Genomic DNA, 12,370 nt, shown 5'->3' on the forward strand with positions numbered 1-12,370 from the left:
TCCTGGCAGGCTGCGAAGGTGGAGAAGTGGGGTGGGGTATTTTTCTAGAAAGTGTAGCCCTAGCTCATCTCCTAGACTGGGGAAGAGAGAACTGAGGGAGTAGGGAAGGAGACTCAGGACAGCTCCAGGATAGGGAAATGTTGGGGAAGGGACTCCGTTCTCCACCCGAACCTTCCTGCCCGGGAACCGCAGCCCAGCGCGGTAACTGAGTTACCGCAACCGGGCGGTGGGGAGGAAGGGTGGTCCAGGAAACCGGCGAGGGAGAAGAGCGGTGGAAGGGAGAGTCTTCTCCCTGGAGCGGCCCCAGCAGTACAAAGTGCTGGTCACAGTGCCCCTTCCGCCCCTAGATTGACGAGCAGTGGCGTGGAGCCAGGGCGGAGGCTGCCCCCTCCCCCTCCCTAGCCCGCAGCGCAGAGCGCGGTTTAGCACCAACGGAGCCGGGGGCGGCGTCTTTGGGATGGAAAAGGGCCAAAGGGGAGGAGTGGGGTGGGGGGGGGGCGGGTGGTTTCACGGTCCACTATAAAAGGACCGCTCGGTTGCTCGGTTCTTGCACTCGCTGGAAAGCGGCTCCGACCCAGGGGCTATTGCAAAGCCAGGGTGCGCTACCGGACAGAGAGGGGAGAGCTCTGCGCAGAGTGAGCAACACCGCAGCCAAGGCGGAGGCCGAAGAGGGGCGCCAGGCACCAATCTCCGCGTTGCCTCAGCCCCGGAGGCGCCCCAGAGCGCTTCTTGTCCCCGCAGAGCCACTCTGCCTGCGCCTGCCTCTCAGTGTCTCCAACTTTGCGCTGGAAGAAAAACTTCCCGCGCGCAGGCAGAACTGCAGCGCCTCCTCTTAGTGACTCCGGGAGCTTCGGCTGTAGCCGGCTCTGCGCGCCCTTCCAACGAATAATAGAAATTGTTAATTTTAACAATCCAGAGCAGGCCAGAGAGGCTTTGCTCTCCCGACCCGAACTAAAGCTCCCTCGCTCCGTGCGCTGCTGCGAGCGGTGTCTCCTGGGGCTCCAATGCAGCGAGCTGTACCCGAGGGGTTCGGAAGGCGCAAGCTGGGCAGCGACATGGGGAACGCGGACCGGGCTCCGGGGTCTCGGAGCTTTGGGCCCGTGCCCGCGCTGCTGCTGCTCGCCGCGGCGCTACTGGCGGTGTCGGACGCACTCGGGCGCCCCGCCGAGGAGGACGAGGAGCTGGTGGTGCCGGAGCTGGAGCGCGCCCCGGGACACGGGACCACGCGCCTCCGCCTGCACGCCTTTGACCAGCAGCTGGATCTGGAGCTGCGGCCCGACAGCAGCTTTTTGGCGCCCGGCTTCACGCTCCAGAACGTGGGGCGCAAACCCGGGTCCGAGACGCCTCTTCCGGAACCCGACCTGGCGCACTGCTTCTACTCCGGCACCGTGAATGGCGATCCCAGCTCAGCTGCCGCCCTCAGCCTCTGCGAGGGCGTGCGCGGCGCCTTCTACCTGCGGGGCGAGGCGTATTTCATCCAGCCGCTGCCCGCCGCCAGCGAGCGCCTCGCCACTGTCGCCCCAGGGGAGAAGCCGCCGGCACCACTACAGTTCCACCTCCTGCGGCGGAATCGGCAGGGCGACGGCGGCGGCACGTGCGGGGTCGTGGACGACGAGCCCCGGCCGACTGGGAAAGCGGAGACGGAAGACGAGGACGAAGGGAATGAGGGCGAGGACGAAGGGGCTCAGTGGTCGCTGCAGGACCCGGCACTGCAACGCGTAGGACAGCCCACAGGTAGAAGAATTCCTCTCGTTGGTCTGTTCATTCATCCTCCTCTCACTTTCTCTATCCCACGCGATTTCAGGGTAGACTCCTGCTGGCAGGCAGGAGCATAAGTCCGCGGACAGAACGGGGGCCTGGAATGGAGGAATGTGGTTTGAGGTTTGGATTGGTGAACTCAGCTAGAAAACACACTTTCATTTGGCCGAATAATGAATAACCAAGAAAAAAACTGACAAACGATTTTCTGCAAACTAAAGCAAAGCATTTAGGCCGGGAGGGCGAGTTTGTAGCCTGACTCCTTCCACCTTTAGAGTTGGAGCTTGTGCGAGTTCTTTCCACTCTGTGTATTTCTTTTTAACGATTTTGTGTGTGCCTTTTGTCCGGGTTGCAATGTTGCGCTGAGTTTTGTGATCGCTGCCTGTGCGTGCATCCTGCGCTCACGGGAGGGCGGATGTGGAGAGGGCAGAGGACCAATGGTGACCAAGGAAGGTACCCTGAGCGGCTACGCTAGGATCTCTATTCTGCAGGCTCTGTCCCCTCTCCCCCTTATAAGGCTGACCCGGGCCGGCTGAAGGCTGTGGGGCCCCTCCGCAGAACCTGCTTGGGAGGTCTTTCCCGGGCTTGCCCCGCCTCCCAGTTTGCACTCCCTCTCGCGGCCATAATTCTGCTCTCAAGCACTGTTGAAAGTCACTGCAGGTCCTTCCTGCTGCGCCTTCTCTGTTGTGTGCAGTGCTTATTCTCCAGTTCTTTTTATCACTTTGGTGCCTTTTTCCTTCTTTAACTCTCTCGCGTGTCATTTTTTAAATAATTCTCCCCTTTTCCCCTGCTCCTCTGCTCCTGGCAACAAAGTGGTCGCAGCCCAGTTCAGGACTTTCCCCAGGGGTTGGGTCTCAGTCCGGAGTGGAAGACTGTGTTCCAAATAATCAATCTTGCCTGGAAGTCAGAACTTATTTCCCTGGGGCAGTGGGAGTGGGGCCATAGGCGGCTGGGCAGAGTGGGTGGTCCTTGTGCCCGGAATTGGCAAGAGCGGAGCACCCCAGGGACCTCTGGAATGAGACAGCAGAGCTGTGCAGTCTGAGATTCCTTAAGGCCCGGCCCCTTGGCAGCAGCCCAGGCCCTACCCGAGGCCTTCCACGTGGAGCCCGATGATCTCATTCAGGATTTGAGCCCTCGCCTGTGAAAGAGTGACTCAGGGCCTCTGCCTGCCACCCTTGCTCCAAGATTTTACAATTGGGCAGGATGATGTGCGAAACTGCCTTGTTCAGACTGTAGGATTTCAAAGAGAACAGAAGAAATCCTGCTCACACACACACAGAAAGAGCCTGACCATGCAGAGGAGCGCGTGGTCTTTTTATTTAAAGGAGAGGAGAGAACTTTAAAAATAACACTTTGAGTGAAGAGATGCAAATATTTTTGTTTTTGTTGTTCCGGGTATATTTTTGCTTTGTTTGCTTTGACTGGTTAGGCTTTCCTAATATATGCTAGAAAGGTAACTATTCTTGGACAGCCTGACCGTAGCAAACTTTCTTTTTTTTTCTTTACAGGAACTGGAAGCATAAGAAAGAAGCGATTTGTGTCCAGTCACCGCTATGTGGAAACCATGCTTGTGGCAGACCAGTCGATGGCAGAATTCCACGGCAGTGGTCTAAAGCATTACCTTCTCACGTTGTTTTCGGTGGCAGCCAGGTTGTACAAACACCCCAGCATTCGTAATTCAGTTAGCCTGGTGGTGGTGAAGATCTTGGTCATCCACGATGAACAGAAGGGGCCGGAAGTGACTTCCAATGCTGCCCTCACTCTGCGGAACTTCTGCAACTGGCAAAAGCAGCACAACCCACCCAGTGACCGGGATGCAGAGCACTATGACACAGCAATTCTTTTCACCAGACAGGTAAGAGGAAGAAGGTACCAGTTGTGAGACTGTCCTCTTAGGAGTCTACATTGTACCAAAAAGATATATACAAGGCATTTCACCAGTGTTTTTGCGGTTAACCTTTTTTAACTGGCTAGCATGGTTTATCTTACTTATTTCTACTGTAATTTTAATATTTCAAGTTTCACAGTTCTATTTTAAAAGCATTAGGAAAAAAGCTTGCTTAAAGTCACATGAAATCTTATGTCAACAGTAATGAATGTAGATGCTCCAAAGCATATGTGAAGGCACACCCTGCCAAAAAAATTTAGATCCCAAGGTTCATGCTCCCCTTATTAATAAGGATTTACCTTTGCTTTTCGTAGGACTTGTGTGGGTCCCAGACATGTGATACTCTTGGGATGGCTGATGTTGGAACTGTGTGTGATCCGAGCAGAAGCTGCTCTGTCATAGAAGATGATGGTTTACAAGCTGCCTTCACCACAGCGCATGAATTAGGTAAGGCTGCTTCCAAGTAGGAGTTAAGCCCAATTCAGAAATGTAAACTGGTAAAACAATATAAGAAGGAGAGTCTGTAAGTTATATTGCTATTTTAGGTCCTAGTACATCTTAGAAACTATAGAAAATATTTTTTCACTATTTCAAACATGGTCATTTTTATTAAAGTAAAAAATAAGATAGTAGTAGCTCTGGACATTTGGAAATGTGTATGTTTGTTTACACCCTGTGAAAAGTAGACATGGTCTCCAAAATAGCCGGTCTCCTAAATATATTTCTTCCTTTAGAAATATTATTTTGGGACAAATGAATGAATCCCTGTTGGGAAAAAAGAACCTGCTGCATATCATCCATACTTTATTTTATTTATTTATTTTTTTGAGATGGAGTCTCCCTCTGTCTCCCAGGCTGGAGTGGAGTGGCGTGATCTTGGCTCACTGCAATCTCTGCCTCCTGGGTTCAAGCGATTCTGCTACCTCAGCCTGCCCAGTAGCTGGGATTACAGGTGCACGCCACTACACCCAGCTGATTTTTGTATTTTTAGTAGAGACGGGGTTTCGCCATGTTGGCCATGCTGGTCTTGAACTCCTGACCTCAAGTGATCCGCCCGCCTCAGCTTCTGGAATTACAGGTGAGAGCCACCACACTGAGCCATGATCCACATTTTAATGTGGGTTTTGGATTGCTTCCTAGGCCACGTGTTTAACATGCCACATGATGATGCAAAGCAGTGTGCCAGCCTTAATGGTGTGAGCCAGGATTCCCACATGATGGCGTCAATGCTTTCCAACTTGGACCATAGCCAGCCTTGGTCTCCTTGCAGTGCCTACATGATTACATCATTTCTGGATAATGGTCATGGTGAGATGTTCCAGCTACTCTCTCTAGATGGCATCCAACCTTTCATGCATAAAGTTTAGTTAAATGAACTCTTTCCTTTTTGTTCTTTTTATTTTCCCCACTTAAACATTGCTTTTCCTCTGTCAAGATCCTAACTGTTGAGATCTTAATTCCAAATAAAAAATAGTGCTTCTCGTTGAGTAGCTCCCAAAGTCCATTCATTCACATTGTTAGCAGATCAATAACTTCCTGTCATTGTTAATATAGAAATACTCCATTGAGGATAAGATCTTAATAGCAATCTAAATCTCTTTAGCATTTTCCTCCCCCAGCTTTACAGTTTTCAAATCACTTTGCTATCTATTTTCTCATATGATAAATATTTTCCGAAATGGGATCTATCTCTGCATGCCCTCACTAACTCTGTATTAATATTGGTTGGCATTTGCTTTGCAGGGGAATGTTTGATGGACAAGCCCCAGAATCCCATACAGCTCCCAGGCGATCTCCCTGGCACCTCATACGATGCCAACCGGCAGTGCCAGTTTACATTTGGGGAGGACTCCAAACACTGCCCTGATGCAGCTAGCACGTGCAGCACCTTGTGGTGTACCGGCACCTCTGGCGGAGTGCTGGTGTGCCAAACCAAACACTTCCCGTGGGCAGATGGCACCAGCTGCGGAGAAGGGAAATGGTGTATCAACGGCAAATGTGTGAACAAAACCGACAGAAAGCATTTTGATGTGAGTTTTTCTACTGAAACACATTCAGAATTGAAAAGAACAAAGTGATGGTAAAAGATTTGATACCAAGTTAAACATCCCCATCTGTGTCCTCTAGCAGGAATGCGAGATGGCTCATTTTTAGAATTGATTCTTTGTCCCATGTGGTTTTCTTTGACACCCTAAAAGTTCTCTTTAGAGAATTCTAATGCTGATGATTTGTGTCTCCATTTAGACTCCTTTTCATGGAAGCTGGGGGATGTGGGGACCTTGGGGAGACTGTTCAAGAACGTGCGGTGGAGGAGTCCAGTACACGATGAGGGAATGTGATAACCCAGTCCCAAAGAATGGAGGGAAGTACTGTGAAGGCAAGCGAGTACGCTACAGATCCTGTAACATTGAGGACTGTCCAGACAATAATGGTGAGGAGCAACGGACTCTGATTTTAAGAAGTGGGATAAAAAAAAAAGATGTACCCACAAACAGGTGGCTCAAGATTAGAAACTGATAACGTTATCACATTATTCTCTTTCCAGGAAAAACCTTTAGAGAGGAACAATGTGAGGCACACAACGAGTTTTCAAAAGCTTCCTTTGGGAGTGGACCCGCGGTAGAATGGATTCCCAAGTACGCTGGCGTCTCACCAAAGGACAGGTGTAAGCTCATCTGCCAAGCCAAAGGCATTGGCTACTTCTTCGTTTTGCAGCCCAAGGTAATTTTTACCTTATTTTTACCTAAAAACTTAGGCGTAGGCTTGCTACCTTTTCAAGTAATTTTTGATATACTTTCTTTGCTTTCCATATTAACATATCTTCAATTTCACATTTGAACTCCTTTTCTTTTACATTAATTGGCAACTGCCTGCTTTGAGTTTAGTGTTGTTTTCAGTTTTGAATGAAGCTTAAATCTAACACTTCAGATGCTTGCAATTGTTCACTATTACTCTTTTATTACAAGGAGAAGCTTTTTGGACAATCAAGCACTCCTCTGTGTGACTAGGCTTCACATACCGCTCATAGTTAGATACATTATATGTTCACACAGTAACCACTAGTTTTGGAAAATAGTTTATGCATGGTCCAAAATACTTGTTACTGGGTAACTAGCAGTAGCAGGTGCAAACAGAATAATTGAAATGGCAGTCTGAGTATTGATCATTTTTGTGTTTGAAAACACATACTGAACTAGGAAAAGCATCATTTCTTTTGCTGCTTTGCTAAGGGAATACATCTGGCTCTGAGATAGAAAATGGAATTTAATGTGATTGAGACGATCATGTGTCATTAGCACCATGGGCTATGAAAATACTCCCAAGTTGCAGATTCAGTATTCAGCAAGTGATTTATGAAGCACTTACTCTTGCCAGATATTAATTATTCTAAGCTCTGAAGATCAGCAGTAATCAAAGTGACAAAGAGCTCTACTTTCATTGACCTTAGTTGGAGGAGAGCTAGGTCAATAGATACATAATTTTTAAAAATCCCTAATTTCTTCAGATGTCTATATGTAGCATTGAAAAACATGCCAAAGTGAAGGGTAAATGCATGAAATGCATAATATGTAGAGGGTACTGTTTTCAATTAGCACGGTCAGGAAAGTGGAGAGAATATGTTTAAACTTGTCACTGCAGCATCTCCTTCCTTTGCTTGTATGTAACACTAGACATGTGTCCTTTTTTCAGGTTGTAGATGGTACTCCATGTAGCCCAGATTCCACCTCTGTCTGTGTGCAAGGACAGTGTGTAAAAGCTGGTTGTGATCGCATCATAGACTCCAAAAAGAAGTTTGATAAATGTGGTGTTTGTGGGGGAAATGGATCTACTTGTAAGAAAATATCAGGATCAGTTACTAGTGCAAAGTAAGTTTTAAAACACCTATTCGCAGACCTTATAATTTAAATGGGCCTTTCAACAGGTCTGGGGAAAAAAAACGTATCTCATAAAAGATTAATGTGTTTTTAAGCTAAATAATCTCATTAGCCATTGATTCAGAGATTTATGCCTGTTTTTGTCGCCTGCAGACCCGGATATCATGATATCATCACAATTCCAACTGGAGCCACCAACATCGAAGTGAAACAGCGGAACCAGAGGGGTTCCAGGAACAATGGCAGCTTTCTCGCCATCAAAGCTGTCGATGGCACTTATATTCTTAACGGTGACTACACTTTGTCCACCTTAGAACAAGACATTATGTACAAAGGTGTTGTCTTGAGGTACAGTGGCTCCTCTGCAGCACTGGAGAGAATTCGCAGCTTTAGCCCTCTCAAAGAGCCCTTGACCATCCAGGTTCTTACTGTGGGCAATGCCCTTCGACCTAAAATTAAATACACCTACTTCGTAAAGAAGAAGAAGGAATCTTTCAATGCTATCCCCACTTTTTCAGCATGGGTCATAGAAGAGTGGGGCGAATGTTCTAAGTCATGTGAATTGGGTTGGCAGAGAAGACTGGTAGAATGCCGAGACATTAATGGACAGCCTGCTTCCGAGTGTGCAAAGGAAGTGAAGCCAGCCAGCACCAGACCTTGTGCAGACCATCCCTGTCCCCAGTGGCAGCTGGGGGAGTGGTCATCATGTTCTAAGACCTGTGGGAAGGGTTACAAAAAAAGAAGCTTGAAATGTCTGTCCCATGATGGGGGCGTGTTATCTCATGAGAGCTGTGATCCTTTAAAGAAACCTAAACATTTCATAGACTTTTGCACAATGGCAGAATGCAGTTAAGTGGTGTTAGCTTTGAGGGCAAGGCAAAGTGAGGAAGGGCTGGTGTGTGGAAAGCAAGAAGGCTGGAGGGATCCAGCGTATCTTGCCAGTAACCAGTGAGGTGTATCGGTAAGGTGGGATTGTGGGGGTAGATAGAAAAGGAGTTGAATCATCAGAGTAAACTGCCAGTTGCAAATTTGATAGGATAGTTAGTGAGGATTATTAACCTCTGAGCAGTGATATAGCATAATAAAGCCCCGGGCATTATTATTATTTCTTTTGTTACATCTATTACAAGTTTGAAAAAAATGAAGCAATTGTCAAAAAAAAAGTTACAACCATTACAACCCCTGTTTCCTGGTACTTATCAAATACTTTGTATCATGGGGGTTGGGAAATGGAAAAGTAGGAGAAAGGTGAGATTTTACTAAGACCTGTTTTACTTTACCTCACTAACAAGGGGGGGAGAAAGGAGTCCAAATAGGACCTTTGACCAGCACTGTTTATGGCTGCTATGGTTTCAGAGAATATTTATACATTCTTTTTACCAAGAATTAAAACTTCAGATTGTTCAACATGAGAGAAAAGCTCAGCAACGTGAAATGACTCAAACGGCTTCCTCTTAACTTTTTTGACCATCTCAGTCGTTATCTGTGTAATTCATTTTGAGGAAAAAACAATTCCATGTATTTATTAAAGTCTACAATGGAAAAAAAAAAAAAGCAGTGAAGCATTAGGTGCTGGTAAAAACTAGAGGAGACACAGTGAGATTAGTACCTCCAACTTCCTTTCTTTCCTACCATGTAACCCTACTTTGGGAATATGGATGTAAAGAAGTAATTTGTGTCTCATGAAAATCAGTAAAATCACACAAGAAGGATGAAATGCCGGAGCAAAAATGAGGTGTGTAGAACAGGGTCCCACAGGTTTGGGGACATTGAGATCACTTGTGGTGGGGAAGCTGCTGAGAGGTAGCAGGTCCATCTCCAGCAGCTGGTCCAACAGTCATATCCTGATGAATGTCTGTTCAGCTCTTCTGTGAGAATACGATTTTTTCCATATGTATATAGTAAAATATGTTACTATAAATTACATGTACTTTATAAGTATTGGTTTGGGTGTTCCTTCCAAGAAGGACTATAGTTAGTAATAAATGCCTATAATAACATATTTATTTTTATACATTTATTTCTAATGAAAAAACTTTTAAATTATATCGCTTTTGTGAAAGTGCATATAAAATAGAGTATTTATACAATATATGTTACTAGAAATAAAAGAACACTTTTGGAATGTGTGTGTCTGTTTTTTGAAGTGGGAATTAATTCCTGGGAAGGAAACCTGAGACACAAACATTGAATCAGAAGACCAAATTATTTTCTTAAATTATTTGGCAATAAGATTTTGTTCTAGAGGAAGGTGAGGCAAGATGGCCAAATAGAAGATTTTGTTCTAGTGAAATACATTTTTTGTATCCTTGATATACATGATTGCTAAAAAGAAATTTATGATGTCAGTTGTTACTAATGTATCTAATAATATACACCAGTGGTTGGCAAACTTCTTTTGTAAAAAGCCAAAAGGTAAATATTCGCAACTTTGTCAATCCTGTCAGCTATCCTGTCAATACCATCTATGTTGCAACTGCTCAACTGTGCTGTTGTAGCACAAAAGTAGCCATAAAGAATGAATAAATGAACGGACATGGCTGTGTTCTAATAAAACTATTTGCAAAAACAAATAGTAGGTCAGATTTGTTCTGTAGGTTCAGTTTGCCAACCCTGGTATATACCATAAATTAAATGGAAAGAGCTTTCAATTCTGGATGCTTTTTGAATCTGTATCTCTTCCTCAATTATGTCCCATAAGTAAAAATATGTGAAAGTATTTAGCTATTGACTAGAAAACAATGACTCATAGATTACATTTAAGTTAGACATACACGGTGAGTTAAACCCTCTAAATGTCTCACTTGCTCATCAGGAATACCTGAGGGGTTTTGGAGAAACCTTGGAAAGCCCAGGCCTTTCTGGGTAGTCTTTCTGTAAATCACTGTCTTTTAAATACTAAGTGGTACATCAATAACTTTAAAAGTTCAGATTCCTTCCAAAGTAACTACACTTCTCCCAGGAAATAGTATTTACTAGAAGACAGATTATGTGGTTAACCACAGACATTTTGAACTGTACGTTTTTCTCCTTTTCCCTGAAAGGAGGAGTTTGTGCCCTCTCCTGTTGCAGTTTGATAAAGACATACCCAAGACTGGGAAGAAAAAGAGGTTTAATGGACTCACAGTTCCGCATGGCTGGGGAGGCCTCACAGTCATGGCAGAAGGCAAGATGGAGCAAGTCATGTCTTACATGGATGGCGGCTGGCAAAGAGAGAGCTTGCGCAGGGGAACTCCTCTTTATAAAGCCATCAGATCTCATGAGACTTATTCACTGTCACAAGAACAGCGCACAGAAAAGACCCACCCCCATCATTCAGTTACCTCCCACTGGATCCCACAACACACAGGAATTACGGGAACTACAAGATGGGATTTGGTGGGGACACAGTCAAACCATATCATTATTACAATATAGCATGCTAGTTTTTACGTACAGATGATAATTTCTAACTTACTCTCAGTTATTCAAAGTGTTCTTCCCCTGAGCAATTGAACATATCATTCTCAGCAGTCAGGTGTACAGGTGCAGAGAATCAAATTGATTTCTGGCTATGATTTTTCCTACCTACTAGACCAAAGGACTGAAAGTTAAAGTCCCCTTCTCACATTGTGGGAACTACTCTTGGTCCTCCAGAACTCATTTAAACACAGAATTTAACCATTCAGTTCAGTGACCTAACTTGCCACTTACAACAGCAACCTCTCACATTAAATCATTTGTCTACATTAGTGCAGTACAAATGCCCACAGTAAGTGACATGGAGAATACACATGAGAAATGCCCTGACCCTCACTAACTATACATGCCATTTGAGAAAATGAGATACACAAATCTAAAATGATAGCTCATAAGATTGAAAAGTCACTTTTGGATCTTGCCTCGTTCACCAGAATTCTTTTCTTTTTAATAGCTTAGATTGATTTGACGTAAGTAACGACACTAAACTTTAGGACGCTAAGAGATAAAATCAGCCAAAAAATTTCCTATCATCCTCTCCGATCAAGGCAATGTCAGACAAATTTCTGGTGTTGCCACATTGTTTTTCAGCCCTCTGCTGGTGAAATTTTTTTTTTCATCAGTAGGCTGAGTAGTTTAAGATACTCTATGTTGGCAGCAAATTGAGATTAGTTCAAAACACACATCCTGATTTTATAAGCTTGACTAACCGCTTGTTTGAAAGAAGGAGAGATTTTGTGCTCTCTCCTGTTGCAGGTATAAATGATGAGCTATGCCTCTGATGAAAGAAACTTTCCACAGTGGAAAGATCAGAGGCTCAAGGCCTGCATCTGGTTTCCTTTGTCCCATGGGATGCTCCTTGAATGTGATGCACTCCCACACCCCTAAGAGTAGTGGTCCCTGAGGGTCAGACTACTGTGAATGCGGCTGCTCCTCTGGGTCTCATCCCCAATGAGGTTTCCATCCTCCATGCTGGTGGTGGTGAATGTCTGCAAGGGATCCAGTGATGTGATCTGTCTGGTCCCCCAGCAGTGGGTATGAGTACCAGCTCAGTTGTGGGTGGGAAGGGAGTAACCTAGACCCTGTGAGATTTCCATGGTTATAAATAGCCTTCGTGTGTTGGCCTTCTCAAATACAGCTGTGGTGGTCATGTACTGGGCACATGGACAGACTCAAGATCTACTGGTTAGCCAGGGTGATGCAGGCAATGGTGATAGCTGAGGTTTTGCAAAAGTTTTCTCCTTCCTGGGCACTGTTACTGTGCCTGCAGATGTTGTAATGGGCTGTGCCACTTGGCCTCCAGCCCGGTGGTGGCACTCGCAAAAGAATGCCAACTGTGATGGTAGTTTTGGGATTTGTGCTTGCCTTATGTTACCATGGGTAGGGGAGT

General features: G+C 45.5%; 1 protein-coding gene across 1 annotated transcript; it reads left to right on the forward strand.

Moving 5' to 3' along the window:
* Window positions 1-552: 552 nt before the first annotated feature.
* ADAMTS1 (ADAM metallopeptidase with thrombospondin type 1 motif, 1) lies at window positions 553-9,646 on the forward strand. The gene is made up of 9 exons (XM_011926484.1): window positions 553-1,734; window positions 3,267-3,613; window positions 3,961-4,093; window positions 4,787-4,954; window positions 5,390-5,676; window positions 5,891-6,077; window positions 6,192-6,367; window positions 7,337-7,512; window positions 7,675-9,646. Exons 1-9 carry the CDS (start codon window positions 1,005-1,007, stop codon window positions 8,372-8,374), a joined length of 2,904 nt encoding a protein of 967 aa, XP_011781874.1. The 5' UTR covers window positions 553-1,004; the 3' UTR covers window positions 8,375-9,646.
* The last annotated feature ends 2,724 nt before the right edge of the window (window positions 9,647-12,370 follow it).

The sequence above is a fragment of the Colobus angolensis genome, unplaced genomic scaffold (genome assembly GCF_000951035.1).
Source record: "Colobus angolensis palliatus isolate OR3802 unplaced genomic scaffold, Cang.pa_1.0 Scaffold69, whole genome shotgun sequence".
Taxonomy (NCBI): Eukaryota; Metazoa; Chordata; class Mammalia; order Primates; family Cercopithecidae; genus Colobus; species Colobus angolensis.